General features: G+C 39.6%; 1 protein-coding gene across 1 annotated transcript in view; it reads left to right on the top strand.

The window, feature by feature from the left end:
* The window catches only part of SPATA48 (spermatogenesis associated 48), a 28,481-nt gene extending 9,244 nt beyond the window's left edge, over positions 1–19,237 (top strand). The window contains 6 exon segments of the mRNA XM_032999343.2: positions 396–463; positions 1,549–1,599; positions 2,136–2,207; positions 2,209–2,241; positions 15,440–15,547; positions 19,114–19,237. Coding sequence (XP_032855234.2) covers positions 396–463; positions 1,549–1,599; positions 2,136–2,207; positions 2,209–2,241; positions 15,440–15,547; positions 19,114–19,237 — 456 coding nt within the window.
* Positions 19,238–19,477: the final 240 nt, after the last annotated feature.

Genomic DNA, 19,477 nt, shown 5'->3' with positions numbered 1-19,477 from the left:
TGTGTAGGTCATACACATAAACCCACAGCAATGCTTTCAAATAAAAACAGTCCCAAGTGAACATGTAAGGTCATCAGCACACTCCAGTAATTGCCTCAAATTATTTCATAATTTTTCCCTCTCCCTCCCCTGTACATTGATAGAGGAAATATGCATGCACAGTACCAAAAGAGAGGATAAGGACACTGATGAAAAATTGGTTTATTGGAATGATATTGTACCATAACAAATCTCATGTTAAGTTAATACACTTGTGATTATTTACTGTAATAATTATTATTTTTACTAAACTAAAATTCAATCCTGCAGTTGGTTCTGACTGCCGTATGAAAATCTATTAAGCCGAAATAGTTAGGTAATGTTGCCTTACAAGAAGCATCTAATTATGGGATTAGGTTGTTGGAGGCTTCTGGGGCAGATTTCAAACAACATCTTTTACCTCTCTACAGAAATATGTTGATATGTAAATTTCATTTTTTTGTGAATATCAGGGTCATCTGAACACATCCTTTGTGACGTCTGCCTACAATTAATTATTTCAGAATACTAAATTCAGCAACATTCTATAACTAGAGAAGTTAAAATATTTAATCAATAACAATTTGAAAAGTGTACTCTAACATGCTTACCCTGTGAGAGAGTTAAATATAAAAAGCAGAAGAGATCTGTAAAGTGAATGATTGTCATGACTTCATATGTCTGATGTTTTAAGACATGACATGTATGAAAGCACCACAGTAATCATACACATGTCCAAACTTAAGATTTTATCTGCTCTCTGTAGAATCCAAAACAATCACTTGCGCATCAGTGTCTTTTCTTCACTCTGTATTTCATCTATTCTATCTCAGTGAAGCATTTTAGATAAGCCAAGTAAAGGGTGACATAAGGTTCAGAAGGGCTCAGATGAGAACTGAGTAGAAATGAGGAAGGAAAGGTTGGTCAAAACAAGATAGCAAAGCTAGAACTTGCCTCCTTTCCAGTCCATGATCCAGCAGGTTTTCTCAGGCAAACTCAATGGACAGGTGTGCTACTGGGCAGTCAGACACGCAGTGGGAGAGACAGGTACTTCTGCAGGATGGAGGGAGATGGAAAATGCTATCATGATGGTTTCTTGAATGTTGCTCTTTCAAAGGAATATAGATGTGGACAGTGAGAGCAGCTTGCAGGGACAGACCAAGAGAGAAATTGAGACATGTTACATTTTCCCATGTTCTCAAGAATTGAGTGAGAGAAATGTTACAAGAAGAGAAGTGATTAATTTTTAAAGAAAACTTGCTTATTCTATCCTAGGAAATTGACTGAAGTCCCAGTATCTGAGGATGAAGATTAAAAGACAGGATTCTGCCTGCTGAACTGGGTCATTTTTCATATATGCCAACCTAATCATCTACTACAGTCTTTCACCAAATTCAAATGAGCATTGCATCATTCCAAGAGCAAAACTTTGACTTGTCACCACCTCTCTTTTGGGACCTCATAAATATTCTATCAGAATATTCTGTGTGGTAAAAAAAAAAGGTGATTGATCTATTTTGTCTTTAACAGTGTATGCTGAAGCTCTCAAATCTGTCATATCCCTTTATATACATAAATACAGTGTCCCTGAGTTGTTTCTATTTTTGACATTTTTGATTAAGCCCAAGCAATCCATCTCTCATTTTATGAAATAAGAGTTGTAGATGGACTATATTATCTAATCTTAAGGTGTTTTCTGGTGCCAAGGGAGAGTGTGTGCTGAATATCCTCTGCTTGTGGGTGACTCCAGCCTTTTACCTGTAAACTAGAAATCAGGATCCATTATGTCCTATTTGGAAGAATATCCCAGTCTGGTCATGGGCATAGCCAAAAGGGCAAGAGATGACACATTTCTATTTTACTTCCATTCTTCCCAAGCCTCCTCTTTGCACATATGTGCTAGAGCTGTCATTTTTTATGTGCTGAAAGTTCAGTAGATGATTGTTTTCATCTTGGGACATGCCAAGCACACAGGGCAGTACATATCCATGTTTTTTCTCGTAGACCATTTTAATAAATAACTAGAATTTTGGAGCATGTGATATATGGTTCAGCTGCCTCCACCATCTGTCTTATGAATAATGTACATATCTTTGATTTCCTTTCTATACAAAAAGTGGCTGTGTTGCTGAAGTAAATTTTTAAGACGTTGACAATGCTAACATAGACTTAATCCTACTTAAACATGTAAACTTCAAAGCCTTGCTACACAAGCACTTCACAGTATGTTTCTCTTATTAGCATGATTTTGATACTGCCTCTTGAGTTCTTGTTACATGGGGAAAAAACAGTTAAAGATCTGGTCTTGGGCCAAAAGACTTTTAAAAAACTGGGAGGAACACTCCTTATTCTTTTTAATAACGAATGCGATATGTTAACACAATAAGCACAGTAGACCTTCAGATTCAAAGTTTCAATTAAATCCTTTTTAATAACTGAGTCAGTAGTAAATGGCCTACAGTGATAACTGCCTACAGTGGTCAGTGTAGGTCTGTATAAATCTAAGGGATCATTCAGCCTAGATACACAGAATTAGTCAAAGAAGCTGATTCAAAATTAGTAGAGATGTCTGCTGAAATGATGGTATAACAGATTTTATCCATCTACTTGTGTCATGGTAAGCTTAAATGCAACCTGTTTTGAGTAAGTATGAATTTGTCATAGGATATTAAGGCCTGATTCTTTATTGTGTCACACTGGTGTTACAGTTTCAGTGAAATTACACTTTTAACACCATGCATCACTCTTTTCAACCAGAAGTGTTGATTAGGGTTTTTTTCTGACCCTGACATTCATCTAATACAGAATGGTCATCAGGGACTGACAATAATTGACTGTCAGACCAAAAGCTACCCTTAGTGTGCCCATCCTGGGAAGTAAAAGCTGCCTGGGGTAACACCAGTACAATACACTGTCTTGGTATAACAAACTTTTCATGATTAGCAGGCTCTCACCTAGGCCAGGATTGAAATCAGAGTATACCCTCCCTCCTGCTGTTAACCTTGCTAGACTAATTGCACAACCAATTTTTAAGAACTCAGCAGGCACCTTTCCGTTTTTCTCAATTGAGAAAGGTTGCATGCAAAGCTAGTCTGAGCACATCTGCTAGATCATACCCTGAAACACCTGGCTTGTTACTCCTAATGATGCTGAGACTACCTGGCACAGGCATTCCTGTAAATTCTCAGCAGCAGAAAATAGATTTATGTTACATTTGAAGCTCAAGTGGGGAGGACACGGAAGAGAAAGTTTTGAATTTAACATGCATCAGGAATTTCTGCTGATGCCATTCTGAATAAAGTCCTTCCAAAGAAACTATGTTTATTTCCAAACTATGCCATACTTTCATACTTCAGACACTTCCTGTTCTTTAGTATTAATGAAAATGTCTGTTTGGTAGAAGTGCATGTGTCACTGTTTGATGCGTAGTATGAATTGAATATTGCCATGTTAAAAATGTGTGATTTTTAACTTTAGTCACTAGATGGCCTTTGAGTTTGCAAAAGCTCCCTCAATGCCATTAGGAACACCTTATTTTTAGCTAGATCACCAACTTTGAAATTCAAAGGTTTTCAGTTTAAGACTTTTCTAAAGTTGTCTTCAGTAGCTTGAGTTAATATTAAGCATTTATTCACAAACTTTTGAGAAAGTAAAAGGATAAAAGTAACAAATTAATGATAAGAACTAAAACTGCTAAAACAAAAGAGGATAGTGACTGCATACAACATAGTGCTGAACAGAGATTTCTGAGCCTGTAGGGATGTTAGCAGATCTATTAACCCTTAGTTCTGCCATGTCATACTGCTATTGCTGTAGAGTTTTAAAGAATAGAATCTGACATGTACACTGCGCTGCAAACAGGCTTCTTGTCTGGAACTATTTGCAACATATGGTATCATGGTGGATTTGTAAATTAGAGCAACAGATTCTGCATTACCTTCTCTGGTATTCTTCATTCTCCATGTCATTTTCCTATTTTTTAGTGAGTAAGGCTATGGATTTCATTGATTTCTGTCAACCAGGAGACCAAGATCTCTGAGACTTAAAAGACTCTGACATCACAAAGCAGTAAAAAGCTCAATTTCACCTGAAAAATTCCATTAATTTGTTCACATTAATTCTCTATGATTGTCAGACATCGATATTGCTATCTTGATGCAGAGAAAAGCAAAAGAAAGAAGAGATAAAAGTGATCCCTACATTTTTTTTTTTCACTTTGTGTGTTTGCTTGTAGTTCTGGAAAGATGTGTAAAGGTATTAAGGCTGCTAGACTCACACCAAAATCCTTGAGAAGTTAGATATATATGCTTGGGGTTTGAAAGCCTAAATATGCTTTGTAAGTCTGTAAAATATAAAAATCTCTTTGTAGATAGTCACTTTCACTCTTTCATGGACTAGCAGTTGCACTTCCTGCCTCTGGCACTTGGGCAACAGCATCAGTGCTCCGGCATTACTCCAGAGAGAGACAGTGTTCTTCCCCAGACCATGCAAGAAAGTGGTTGCCATTCAAATTATTAGCAAAGCTGAAACTAGCTAAGAGTCATCTGTCATGTAATTTTGCAGAGACAAACAGGAAGAGTGGTGAACCTGGCATGTTTTGTATGTTACCCATGTGCCCACCCTCTCTTCCTTTTGGCAGAACAGGAAACTCTTCTGTTTTTCTTCTTTTTTCTTAAGGAATTAGAAAAAAAGATAAAAGTAATGATTTATGTTGGAGCTGAGCATAAAGGCCCCTAGTATAAGATCAATTTTGCAAAAAGCTGCTGTGCATATACCCGGTATTCTAGATAATACTCTGAAGTTTTTACTGTGAAATTTCAAAGTTTTACAGATGGGAATCCAGATGCACTGTGATTAAGTGGTTTACCAAATCCCACTGGGAATCTGTAGCACAGGTAGGAATGAAACTCCATGTATCCTGAGCCTTGGCCTGTGCCTTTTTTATTACCAAATGATGAGTTATAAGCTATTGAAATGGTGCTTTGCTCAAAATTGGTCTTAAAAAATAATAATTAGCACAAGATGACAGCCATAGTTCTTTAAAAGTTAGGCTGAGACACAAGTGAAGACTTAGGGATTTAAGTAATTTTTTATCCGGTTTTTGTCTGCAGTTCAGACGTGGAATAGCTGTGGGAGCCTTCACCACACATAAAGAGCCATGTCATAAGTGTTGTGATTCATCTAGAAGTGCTAAATTTATAAACCTGAACTTACCAATCAAAACGGTGTTTGTGATCTGGTGGCAATCTAGGATAATCAGTGGACCTTTCCCTAAGGGAGCTGTGGAATTGCTTTTCTCAGGTCAGACTCTTAGTCTTCGTACTTGACCACAGATCCAGGATGGTAATTCAGTTCCTATCATTCTCTTCCAGGCTTTCATTCAAGCCTGTCTTGGGAGAAAGGGATAAATTTCATCATCTCTTGAGGTCTCTTCCAGCCCTGGCATGTAGTATCATTCTTAATATCCTTGGTTTGTGTATGCACTCACAGATTTGCTTTAGGATGAATTTGTTCCTCTCTTTCATCCTCAGTTATATTGCAATATATGCCTAAAAGTTTGAATCTTCTATAATTTCGTTGCAAGGGGCAACATAGAAATCTTTTTTAAAAAAGAGCCAGTCAAAAAGTTAGGAAGTTATTGTGAAAGAGCACTCTGAAAATCTCTTTCTAATGCAGTCTTCTTTCACCAGCAGATCTCCAAAAGTCTTTTATAAAACTTACGATCTTGATTCACAGCTCAGTGCTCCATCGAGTGGACTACATTGTTGGAACACAGGAGTTGTAGGCTCGAATCTCATCTTTTTATGCCACTAACTAGCAAGGTTCCAAACTGAATGCTGTGATGCTTTTTTGTATTTTCATTGTATGTTGCTTGTGTAATTTTTTTAGGTATACTGGACAATTGCCAGTGGCTCAAGTACCTTTTCTTGTATTTTTAAATGTATCAAATTTTTATGCGTATTTTCTTTTTCTTTTATTTTAAACTCTCTTCCTGTATTTGCTTTCTTTTCTTTCAAACCCATTAATTTTGAATTCCATTGGAATCAGGGACTTAAAGGTATCTGCTTAACAAGAATTACTGAACAGGGATAGAATTGAGTATCTGTTCGTGTATTTTGCAGAACTGAGACCTCTGTGATATGTTTTAGAAGACTTTGAACTCTGAATTTATTATGTCTGTTTCCCTTGGCTATTTTTTTGTTGTTTCTTACTGGTCTGATTATTAATTAATTGCTTGTGATATTTATTTATTTGTAGAAGATGAATACTGTATTTGGTTTTATATGTCACATAACTAACCATATACTAAGTAGGGAAGCAACTGAGAGCTAAAGAGTGTTTTGTGCAGCCAGCCAGGCTTTTAAAAATAGCTCAGCAACCACACATGAAAACCAGAATTCTGAAAGAGCTCATATTCTGGGTGCACGTTGATTGCTAAGCTCCTGTGAAAATCTGGCCACAAACACCACAGTGAAACTTTTAGGTGCTGAGCACCTTTAAAAATCTGATCCCCTGTGTTTAACTGCTGCTCCAATCCAAATGTGTATCAAAGAAGAGAAGGACGGTCCGTATTCTGAAGAAACACTGTATTTTCATGTCTCTTTGGCAAGTTACACAGGGAAATAAACTTTGCAGCACAGCTATAGTGACTTCTGGGAAGGTTCAGATTGCAAAATTCTCTGGGCTCTTTTGAGAGGTCCATGTTATTAATAAGTTAAAACAAGTAATGACCCAATTCATTCTTTCTTGTTATTAACAACTACTTCAAAAGAATCTCTTTTTTATTCAGAAGTGCATTTTCATAGGATCATAGACTCATAGGATGGTTTGAGCTGAAAAATACATTAAAGATCATCTCGTTCCAACCCCCCCTGTCATGGGCAGGGCCCCCTTCCCCCAGCCCAGGTTGCTCAAAGCCCCGTCCAAACTGGCCTTGAACCCTTCCAGGGAGGGGGCACCCACAGCTTCTCTGGGCAACTTGTGCCAGTGCCTCACCACCCTCACAGTAAATAATTTCTTCCTTACATTTAATCTAAGTCTACCCTCTTTCATTTTAAAACCATTACCCCTCATCCTATCACTACACTCCCTGACAAAGAGTCCCTCCCCAACTTTCCCGTATGCCCCCTTTAAGTACTGGAAGGCCACAATAAGGTGTCCCTGGAGCCTTCTCTTCTCCAGGCTAAACAATCCCAACTGTCTCATCCTGTCCTCATAAGGGAGGTGCTCCAGACCCCTGATCATTTCTGTGGCTCTCATCTGGACCCACTCAAGCAGTTCCATGTCCATCTTATATTGGGAGCCCCACAGCTAGACACAGCACTCCAGGTAGGGTTTTAATGAGAGCGGAGTAGAGGAGGAGAATCCCCTCTCTCGACCTGCTGGCCACACTTGTCTTGATGCAGACCAGGACTTTGGCTTTCTGGGCTGTGAGCATACACTGCTGGCTCATAGTTTTCCATCCACTAATACCCCAAGTCCTTCTCCATGGGGCTGCTCTCAACACCTTCATGGCCCAGCCTGTATTTGTGCTTGGGATTGCCCTGATCTATGTGCAGGACCTTGCACTTGGCCTTGTTCAACTTCATGAGTTTTGCAGGGGATCACCTCTCCAGCCTGTCCAGGTCCCTCTGGATGGCATCTCTTCCCTCCAGCGTGTCAACCTCACCACAGCTTGGTGTCACCAGCAAACTTGCTGAGGGTGCACCGAATCCCACTGTCCATGTTGCTAGCAAAGATGTTAAACAGTGCTGGTCCCAACACCAACCCCTGAGGAACGCCACTCATCGCTGCTGTCTACTTGGACATTGAGCTTTTGACCACAACTCTCTGAGTGTGACCATTGAGCCAACTCCTTTTTTCACTGAGTGGTCTACCCAACAAATCCATGTCTCTTCAATTTAGAGACAAAGATATCACACGGGACAGTGTCAAATGTTTGTACAAGTCCAGGTAGATGATGTCAGTTCCTCTTCCCTTATCCACCAATGCTGTAACCCTGTTGTAGAAGGCCATCAAATTTGTCAGGCACAGTTTGCCCTTAGTGAAGCCACGATGGCTGTCACCAATGACCTCCTTATTTTCTGGGTGCCTTAGCATGGTTTCTAGGAGGATCTGCTTCATGACCTTGCCAGGTGCAGAGGTGAGACTGACTGTCCTGTAGTTCCCCAGGTCTTATTTTTTTTTTTCCTTTTTAAAAATTAGGGTTATGTTCCCCCTTTTCCAGTCAGTGGGAACTTTACCAGACTGCCACAGCTTCTCAAATAGGATAGAGAGTGGCTTAGCCACTTCATCTGCCTGTTCCCTCAAGACCCACAGTTACATCTCCTCAGTTCCCACAGACTTGTGCACCATCTGGTTCCTTAAAGGGTCTCAAACCTGATCTTCTCCTACAGTGGGTGGTTCTTCATTCCCACAGTCCCTGCTTTCACCTTCTGCACCTTGGGTGGTGTGCCTGGAGCACTTTCCAGTGAAGACTGAGGCAAAAAAATCATTGAGTACCTCAGTCTTCTCCATATCCCAGGTAACTAGGTCTCCTGTTTCTTTCCAGAGAGGGCCCACATTTTCCCTAGTCTTCCTTTTATCATTGACATACATGTAGAAGCTTTTCTCGTTGCTCTTGATGTCCCTGGCCAGATTTAATTCTATCAGGGCTTTGGCTTTCCTAACCTGATCACTGGCTGCTTGGACAGTTTCTCTGTATTCCTCCCAGGTTATCTGTCCTTGTTTCCACCCCCTGTAGACTTCCTTTTTGTGTTTGAGCTTGTCCAGGAGCCTCCTGTTCATCCATGCAGGCCTCCTGGCATTCTTACCTGACCTCCTCTTTGTTGGGATGCATCGCTCCTGAGCTTGGAGAAGGGTGATCCTTGAATACTAACCAGCTTTCTTGGTCTCCTCTTCCCTCCAGGGCTGCTACTCTGCCAAGCAGATCACTGAAGAGGCCAAAGTCTTCCCACCTGAAGCCCAGGGTAGTGAGCTTGCTCTGGGCCCCACTCACTGCCCTAAGGATCTTGAACTCCACCATTTCATGGTCACTGCAGCCAAGGCTTCCCTTGAGCTTCACATTCCCCACCAGCCCCTAGCTGTTGGTGAGAACAAGATGTAGTATAGCATCTCTCCTTGTTGGCTACTCTGTCACTTGGAGAAGGAAGTTATCATCAGTGCATTTGAGGAACCTCATGGATTGTTTATACCCTGCTGTGTTGTCCCTCCAACAGATATCAGGGTGTCTGAAGTCGCCCATGAGGACCAGGGCTTGTGAACGTGTGACTGATGCTATCTGTCTATAGAGAGCCTCATCTGCTCAGTCTTCCTGATTGGGTGGCCTGTAGCAGACCTCCACTATAAGGTCACCTATCCCAGCCTTCCTTTCAGTCCTGACCCATAAGCTCTCAGTCAGCTCCTCATCCATCCCCAGCAGAGCTCCATGAACTTCATCTGGTTATTGACATAGAGGGCAACACCCCCCACCTCATCTCCTCTGCCTGTCTTTCCTGAAGAGCCTGTATCCTTCCATTCCAACACTCCAGTCATAGGAGCCATCCCACCACATCTCCGTGATGTCAGTAGGATCACAGCCCTGCAGGCATGTGCACATCTCTAGCTCCTCTTGTTTATTCCCTATGCTACTTTTGTTTGCATATAGGCATTTAAGTTGGGCCTCCAATGAAGCTGACTTACTGGCTGGAATTCCATTGTGCTGCTCTTCAGGTGTTCTCCTGCTGACCTGCGACCCCTTTCCAGGCTCTGGGCATCTATTGCTGCCACTGGCATCAAATTGGTAGCAGTGGTCTGGATTGAAGCTCCCCTACCCCGGCAACTTTAGTTTAAAGCCCTCTTCACCAGCTTGGCAAGCCCATGACAAAAGATGTTCTTCCTGTTCTCTGACAGATGGATCCCATCAACCCCCAGTAGGCCAGGTTTCCCAAAGCAAGTCCCATGGTCTAAGTAGCCGAACCCCTGGCTGCGGCACCAGTCCTGTATTTTGAACCTAATAATATTTAAAACCATAAAGAAACAGGATTTACTGCATCATCTGGATTCCCAACATAATAATCTGCTGTTATCTTAAACATCTTTATAAGTATGTAATTTTGTATAACTCTTTTCCACCCCTAGTCACCAGCTTTTTCCTTTGTTGACCTCTTCCCCAATCAGCTGCTGAAACAAGGTTATGCTCTGTGTGGCATTTTAGTTCTGCAGATGTTTTAAGGGTCAATGGAAAAAAAGCCTCCCACGCTGGTGATGGGGATTTCCTCTGTAGTATTCATGGGCAGGGCTCTGGTAAATGCTCAGTCTGACAGACACAAATAACTCTCCTCCTTGGCGTTGTTAGAATTCCCTTACACCCTCAGTGAGTTAGCAGTACTTAGTGCAGTAATAGTGTAACACATTTAGTGCATTCCAGTGTACACATCAGTAGTTCATATCAGTCAGGCATTATATCTGACGCATGATTTTTTCTTTTTTGTGTCTTTTGCATTATAGCACAGCAAGTTCCTGATCTTCACTGTGGTACTTATTGGAACCTACCTCTTGAAATTTGAGAAAAGCATTTAGGACAGAGATTATGTTTTCTTGTTCCACATTAAAAACCTCTGCCTCCATAATTAATCAAAAATCTGGCAGTCGTTAACATTTTAAAACTTGCTACTCATAATTCACCAGCTCTCATAACACTCAGTAGAGGGCAGTGCTTACACAATACATATGCATTCTAACAAAGTGTCATTTACTTAGCAGCACTTTTGAAGCATCAACTAATTCATTGCCATAACACTGGTAAAGTAGATTACAGTATTAGTCTTTGAAGGATGAGGACTGAGGAGGCTGAAGAGACTTGTCCAAGGCCACAGAAGTTGTCTGTGTCGGAGAGAGAACAGGATCTGACCAAAATCCATTTCTGAAAGCAGTTGATTGAAATGGAAACTTAAGACATACAGTTTCTAGGAAAACAAAGTCCTAAGTGTTTCAAGTCCTGCAGTTCTTGCCCAAAGCAATTCTCTGAAACTACCCTTTATTCTTGGTTTCTCAAGCACATTGGGCAAAATGCTACTATCACATCAGTATATCTGTAGTGACTTCAGACATATTTCTTCGGTGTAGTCAGCTTCCATCTGCCTGTGTGCATGCATCCTTTATCATTTCAAACTACCACAGAAACCTCACAGGCCACAATTAGCTGAGGACAGGACCCTCTGCAGACTTGCACCTTGCATAGTCATTTTCATGGGCTGCCTAAGACCTTTCCCATATGTATCTTTTTTTCAGAAACTGACAGCTTGTCTACCATATATGCCTTTTCAGTGATTTTCCAGTTTGAGTCATATGGGGGCTTGAGGGTACGGGATGCAGAAATATCCTACTTTGACATTTTTCAAATGATATTTTATTACTGGCTTGAAGTGTTTCCTTGTTTCTGATTAATATTACACTGTACTGAAAAGGGGGTTTGAAAAAGATGAAAGCAGAATAAACCTGTTTGAAACTGGAGAAACAAAATGTTCTAGTTCAATATGATTTAAAATATTTCTGAGGAATTGCCATTTTGATGGTTTTATCCTTTTTAGAAACCCCAAGTGCATTTGTAAATACCCATTCTCTATCCTGCTCTGATTGTTGAGGGAAAAGCGTATGAAATGCAACCCAGAATGCTCTGTTCAGTAATCGTGTCAGTCCCATTCTTGGTGCATTCAAGGTGCATGGAGCACCTTGTTTCGATTTCAGAGGTTCTCTCAGTATTTTCTTTCCCAACACAAAAGACTGTATACATTTTGTTTCCTGGCACAGGTTCACGTCTGAGGCATTTTTAACACAGGTTATTGTTCTTGGCAAATAGGATCATGGAGTAAAAGAAGCCACAAATATGTGACGTCAGAATTCCTGGAAGGGAATTTGAGATGGAAGACAGTTGTGAGTCTTATGTATTGTGAGTGAGACCTGAGAGGCCTACTTTATAACTGAAGTAACCAGAAGAGCTAGTTAATGATTTAATCTGGTGTTTTAGTTCTGAGATTTATACAACAATGTTTCTAAGAAAGAGTAAGATGTTAGGAACTCTTTGCTCATAAGTGCAAGGTAATAATATATCAGATTGTTTTAACTAGGCAGCATTTTTGCACAAAGAACTTGGATACCTCAGACTGAAGTGCTAGATTCGAGGTTTTCAAGAATTACAAATTATTTGGGGCAATCTCAATTTTGCTCCCATAAAAAAAACTGACATGAAATTTACATGGCAAACCTGGGCATCCAATGGCCTAGAGATGCCCTAAACCATTGCTTCCAGCTGCCGCTTCAGAATTGTATGGATCTCTTGAGGATCCTGTGCTACAGGGTTATCTCAGATACATTAAGGCATCTCAGATAGCTCTAAATGTCAGTATGGGTATTCAACTTAATTAAGTCCATGCTGTTTTTCCTGACATTACGAGGATATAAAAATCCTCAAAGACATCCTGAGATGGACATATGAAACAGTCACACCAAAGCAGAAACACTCAGAATCACTACATTCCACTTGAAAAATCTTAAATCTTGCACAGATTCAGCTGTCAACACTGTATGTTGCTTACTGTTGGGACTAAGAGCTGCTAGCATGATAACAAGGAAGTGCAGGAACAAGAAAGATGTCATGGTAACAGAAAGAAAGCTTGATGACGACAGCATAACCACAGAGGAGTTTTGTATGTTGCCCAGTGGTAGCCTGGCACTTAGTTGTTTTCTTTAGCAGCAGCAATCTGGTTTAGCAGCTCATCAGAGAAAACACAAGAGCTAGACAGCCTCATCCAAAAACAAAAAACCAAAGGGGTATTTTTTTAACCTCAGTTTCTTCTGCTTTATCACATACATAACCGCAGCACATTTTTGCATCTTCTTTGCAGGTTCCCAGGAGAGCAGCTACTTTACTGTAGTGTAAGCTTTCTTACTATCCTGGTACTTTTAGATTCTCTCTGCCCGTCTCTCTTCTCTTTCAGAGCTGCATCCTTCCCACATGTTATGAATATACCAATTTTTGTCAGTCCTTTCTAACAGACAGTCTAGAACAAGTCTTCATCTTAAGTCATCTCTCAGGCTTCATTTTTGGGTCACGTTTGGCCATTTATAATGCTTTTCTCTTCTAGCTTTGCTAGTTTTAAAGGTCAGAAGATTGTATCAATCAGATGCTTCACAGTGCATAATGTATTCTAATATCTCTACAGTTGTATAGTTATTATGTGAATTAACTCAATTTAGGCTTGTAAAAAGTTGCAAGTTAATATGGGGCTTCTTGTTGTGACCTCCTTCTCTTCTCTGTGATGCTTATACTATTTCAAGGAAGTCAATAGAATTTCTTTATTATATGTAAGAGGTATATTTTGGTATGTAGCACATCCCCAGGGTAATAAAACTCTGTTCACAGTCCGACGGATTCCTTCAAAGTGATATCACATTTTCAGGTTTGGATTAATGCATGTGCTTATACTTACACCCCAAATGTTCATTGTGTACTTTATTGGGATCTCTGCATATGCAGGTGAAATTTTCTACACAGTTACCTAATCTGCACATAACCTAACAATTGTCAACTTTGACATGAAAAAGCAAATTTGCCTGCAAGCCATTCTGGCCAATTCTGAAAATATGTTCAACTGCTGTACTAGATTTTCAGGCCCACTTGTTACCCCTGAATGGCTGCTGTCAAGACAGAGCAGATTTGTCACTTTCTCAGCCAACTACTTGGTGATTCCCTATAGGTAACAGTTTCTCAAGTGCTACAGAACTGCTGTACTGATTCTACAAAACTATCTTCTCTGGAGGGTCATGTACTGCAGCATGGCCAAGGGAGTATAGCAGTGTATGAATGTATGGGCTAGTGCAAGGTTACTCCAAAGACAAAGCACGAGGTGGACTTTCTGCTAAGTGTGGGTACAAAGACTACAACATATACCACCAGTGCTCCTGTGGCAAGTATAGTTCACCCACAGTCCTTTGTTATAACTGTGGTAGGGAGATACAGCATTTTGTCATTACCTTTGTTATTCTGACAAGGAGTTTCAGAACAAAGTTTCCTAGTACACAAGTCAAAGAATTTTTTGATAAACCACATCTCACACATATGTCCAGTTTTGCATCCTGTGCTGGATTTAGTTGCGGAGAAGTAGCTGAACAGCTGTACTGAAACTAATAGCTCTACGCAGCTTATAATGAAAGGAACCATTTCTTTTTACCCAGAGTACAGGGGAACGAAAGCATACCTCAGTGATTATTTTAAAGGAGGCACTGCTATAATTCATGTAGTCTGAAGACCCTCAGAGGACTAATAGAGGCAAGGTTTACAATCTCAAGTGTTTAGTTGTTTCAGTGGATGAAACAGCTTGTCATGAGCTCTTACCTCCATGTGTATGGGCAGTCTGGATATATGCATAATTCAGCAGTGTCCTATTTTGAGCTGTCAATGTACAACAGTACTGATGATACTCTGAGTAACTTTGTGCTGTAAAAAGGCTGTCATATTGAGGGTTTAGGTTGTCTTATTTTCAATCTCCATGGATTATATCTCTGAATTCATATTAGTACCACCTTCTCTTTTTTTGTTCCTTTAATTTTGTCTATCTTTGCTTTATCTTGCAGCAATTGCTATCAATTTTTTCTGTTGTGCTACCTCAGATAAGTAGAATTCTTTCCCCTCTCTCTTTAAAAAGTTTAATTTTGAATTTCATATTAAGACTTAGCATCAGAATTAACAAAAGGCTTTAGTTGTCCAAGATGTGGCACATACTGTTTCAGTCCACTGGTGTATTCAAGCTAGAATTTAAAGCTGATGTCTCTAAGCAGTGTTAATAATATTACATATACATGTAAATACATTCTTAATAAATCCTAGGGGGAAAATAGAGGAATTTAGAATCATTTGAGAAATCATTTTTGGTTTAGGCCATGAGAAATCACACCTGTTGGTTTAAAGTCTGCTACCTAAATTCTGTATTTGAAGACAGCACCTAAGTATGAGCTAAATCTTATCACATTGTTAAAGAATATTTCCTTGGGTTTTGTGCTCTATGCAAACCTTGTGACCCCATTTTCTCTTTAAGATTAAATGTTGCTTGTAATCCTGAATATCATACAGATACTCAACCTAAACAACTGGGGGAAAAAAAAGTTGAAGTCACTAAAGAATTCACTTTTGCCATGTCTAACCACAGATTCTGGGTCAGATCATCAACTAGATCATAATAAAGTTGTTTCACTGATCTGAAAGAAGCTATGCCAGTTCATACACTCTGAGGACTACTTATTATTTTATGAAGAGTTGTTAGCCCACCCATCTTTGATAAACATTAGCTATTTTAGAACGGATCTGTAAGTCATATTTCAAGCCTGTAGTCATTTAATTTATCCTTTCTCCAACCCTCATCCCCCTTTTAACTTTTTCCTATAGCACTCCAGATATCCCTGAATATACTGGCAAGGTTCATTGATCAGCAACTCACGCGGAAAATTCTAATCTTCCAACAACAACCCCATCAATAATTCCACGAATGCATGGGTAGTTATGAGGTATATTTCTCAGCTTGTTCAGAAAGATTACAGGGAAAATCCTAATTGCATTTATTTAGTTAAAGAACAATTAAATGTTAAGCATGACATTCCATTGGCTTAAAAAATACAGAACAGTTGGGGTTGGATCCCACCACATTACTGTTATTCTAACATGAAATCCTTTGAGGATTCAGAATTTTTCTGGAACATTGTAAGGTTATGTATTGGGAAGGTACTTTAACACTGAGGTAAATCATGATTTCTGAATGTGGCTTATTTCTACACTGGGAATTGTTTTCTTTAGCTATGGTTGCTAAGTCATGGTTTAAGTGACTTTTTTTCCTTTTACTGATTGATCCGTGTGTGTTTTGAAAGAGACCCTTAAATGTCAAAGTTAAAAATTCCCACAAGAAAACTGTGTAGTGGTGTGTTTCCAAATTGGTGTTGGCAGACTTATGAAATGGGTATTTGCTATACAAAAATAGTTGTTAAAAATGGGTGGGTTTACTTAGAAGGCAGTAGGAGGCAAAATCATGCCATGCCCCCACACTGATGCAGCCCAGGACCCTGTGGCCATGAAACCATCATAGCTCCACATCACTACTGTGGCTACCTCAGGAAATTAATTAGTAATCTTTATTCTCTCGCTCTTCCATACAAGGCTTGTTAAAACTATGGGCCAGTGTAAGTATTTAGGTGTCTAACTCTTGTTGGTTTCAAAAGAGCTGGACACTTCAGAACAGCTGAAAAACTTTTTTTCCTTTTGTTAGCACAAAGAGTTTCTGACACTGGCAAAGGACCAACCTAGTCTTTCTCCCAGTAGCTTCAGAATAGTTTAATAACTATTTATTTCCCCTCTCTCCTTTATGATTTTGTGCTTTGGATTCTGATTTCTTATTATCCATAATGATCTAGGACATGGTGATGCTATCCTAAGTCTCCATATTTTCCTGAGAACTTTATCTTCCATTAAACTGTTTAACTGGCCTTAGCATTCTGTTCACAACACATCATGATGCTTTTTCAGCACTGCCAGTGAAAAGTATCCAGAAAGGGCTTGAGAAGAGCTTTAGGGAGCTGCCTGGCTTTTAAAGGACTCACCTTGTCAAGTGTTTCATTGTTGTTCAAAATGCACTGACTTTCATTTCTGCTGCCCTCCATCCATTCACCTCTGCTCTTTTTCTCTTGTGGTTGTACTTAGAAAATAGGCAGTCACCTGTAGTCAGAGTTTGCTGTTGACAGGGAATGAAAAGATGCAAGAGTCCTGAGTATATGTTAATAAAGCTGAACTTAGAGCAGCCTGATGCAAGACTAACTTGCTTGTAAATGTCACAGACAAATAAAAAGGCAAATGCATCTTAGCAAAGATCATTGGCAGACTTCAGACACATACCAGATTTCAAGAGCAAAAAGAGAAGTGCCGCTGTGATCTAAGAAAGGAAAACACATTTGTTACTTCATTTTACTTTATACAGGTGTTACTGTGGGTGTAGTTCATAGTGGATGAATTTTCTTAGTTTTTAGTGGATAGCAAGAACAGGGTTCTCATTCTGTGCTAACGGATACTTTCCAGAAACAGGACAGAATCTCCTGACTTTTTTGAAGAAGAGTGTGTAGGAAAGACATAGCAAGCTTAGTCATACCCAGAGATTGTAGACCAGGTTTTACCACCCTTTTTCTGAGCTTAGTGGTACATTCCCCTGAGGGTAGTACCCCTGGTTACAAAATTGTAAGAGTCCCATTTTACTTTCTGGGGGCCTACTTGTGGAGTAAGGTAGGTGTTCACAAGCTTAAGATGGAGGATTGTAGCCCTCTGTGAAACTGCTATGTAAAACTACTAGGGATTCTGGTAATCTGCCCCCCAACATTAGTTATTGATGCCCATGAAAAAAAGATGCTGAGCATTTGATTCCTTCCCTTTGTAAAATAAATGATGAAAAGTCCTGTTGATTTCAGTGGTCACAGGTCAAGATAGACTGTAGTGGAGAGGTGAAGAGAATAGAGGTTATTCCTGGAATTTGGGGCCACCTCCACATGCTTTTCATGTAGAACGTGATCTCATTCTTAATGTTTTTAAAATGATGACTCCTTTTTTTTCTCTCTTCGATCATTCTCAAGCCATGACTGTAATAATTTCTCAGAAAGTAGCAAGTGATTGCATGTGGTGGATGTTTTTATAGCTGCTTTATTTGACATGCCTACAATATATGGTCAGTCTCCTGAAGACAATTATGGGTATCAGAGGGATTCTCTTGTCTACTGCTAACATGGTCTAATAAATGTTCCTGTCAAAAGTACCAGCAACATCAGATAGACCAGGCAGCATGCAACTACATCGCTGTATTTCTATTGCATGGAGCATCCATAGTATGTGGGGAAAAATCCTTTATACCTCCTTTAAGCATTCTGAACACAGCAGGATTGTAGAGGATATAGAACAGAAGAAATACAGTTTTTACATCTTCAAATATGAATAGTATTTTTATGTGTCAAGCTTTATTGGTGTATTTTTATTGTATTTTTATTTCCAGTCAATCCCAAGGTGAAGTCAGAAAATTAGGTTTCAAAGCCCTTTAGTGCAATTAGATTCTGGCAGCATTGTTTAGCTTTTGCATAGGAAGGAACATTTTATGTGTCGTTTTGTGTTTAAGTGAACTGTCCATTGCTACCCAGAAAACACAAATCCATTTGCACCACAGATTGTGAGGAAATTCATTGTCCTCACCATAGTTAATATAAGATAGTGCTAGATGTAGTTTGATTTTTGAGAGAAAGTTTGCACCCATTTAGCAGGCTGCTTTGGAGATTTCAAGAGAGATCTTCAGGTCAAAGTAAAATATTTTTTCTTTGGAGAGTGAGTGAACATAAGTCTGTGGTCAGTTCTGTGTCAGCCCTGCTTTTGATTAGGTGTTTTGCAGCAGAGGGACTACACTGACTTAGGTTGTAGGTATAAGATCATTTATAGTGCCTCTTCCTGTAAAGGATGAGAAGAGTACCAGAAGTCTAGCATAAATTGTTCCCTCCCAGACTGTCCCCAGCATATTTACTAGTGCCCATACCAGTATTCTGTACCACAAGGACTGGGCATCTAAAGAAGGCACACCAGGGTGCCAGCAAAGTGGTTTTTCTAGTCTTGAAAGCCAAACCTCCAGCATCACCTCCAGGCACCACAGGGCCTTATGTGCTTGAATGCATTCAACATGCCCATGGCAGTTCCCCACATACTGTGCAGGTCTTTTGTGAAGCAACTGTGTGTGCCTAATAAAAGCTGAAAAGATTCAAGAGACAGAACATACCTCTCTTACTGCTGCTGTAGGGTTCTGTCTTTCAGCATGTTACATATATCCAGAAAGGAAGATTTAAAATAAGATTTAAAATTCTTAGGAAGATGTGCCACCATTGTTCTTAAGGGGATGGATTCTAATATTGTGGAATATTGCAAATTGTTAATATTCTCTGAGGCCAATGGGCATAACTGTTTATGAAGAAAGCAGTAAGAGGGAAGAAAAGGGAATGTTTAGCAATATAAATTCACACGTTAAGAGTCTTTTTTTTTTCTCTGTGTGACTGCAGATACATAGCAAAACATGGAAGCTCATCTCAGTATAATCACCACAGACCTTTTTCTCAAGGGGTGACTCTAGTTAGTTCTCAAGATTCTTTCAACAAGACAGAACGAGAAACTATTACAGTTTAAAAAGTGTCAGTCCTTTTTACCTGCATAACTGAGAGCTTCAGTGTCTGACAGTAAGGAGGAAGGACATGTGTGAAGATGTGTGGATACTTTAAATACGGAACAAAAATAAAATAACATAGAAGTGGGTGTTTGTGGTAGTCCTTATTACATTATTCTCATATTTATGACTTACTAACATTGACAGTTAAAACCGTATTAAAAACAAGAGGAGTCATAAGTCAAAGACTTGAAACTTGTTCT

The sequence above is a fragment of the Tyto alba genome, unplaced genomic scaffold (genome assembly GCF_018691265.1).
Source record: "Tyto alba isolate M040663 unplaced genomic scaffold, T.alba_DEE_v4.0 Super-Scaffold_27, whole genome shotgun sequence".
Classification (NCBI taxonomy): Eukaryota; Metazoa; Chordata; class Aves; order Strigiformes; family Tytonidae; genus Tyto; species Tyto alba.
Note: the sequence above shows the minus strand (reverse complement) of the source record. Positions and strands in the feature narration are given on the sequence as shown.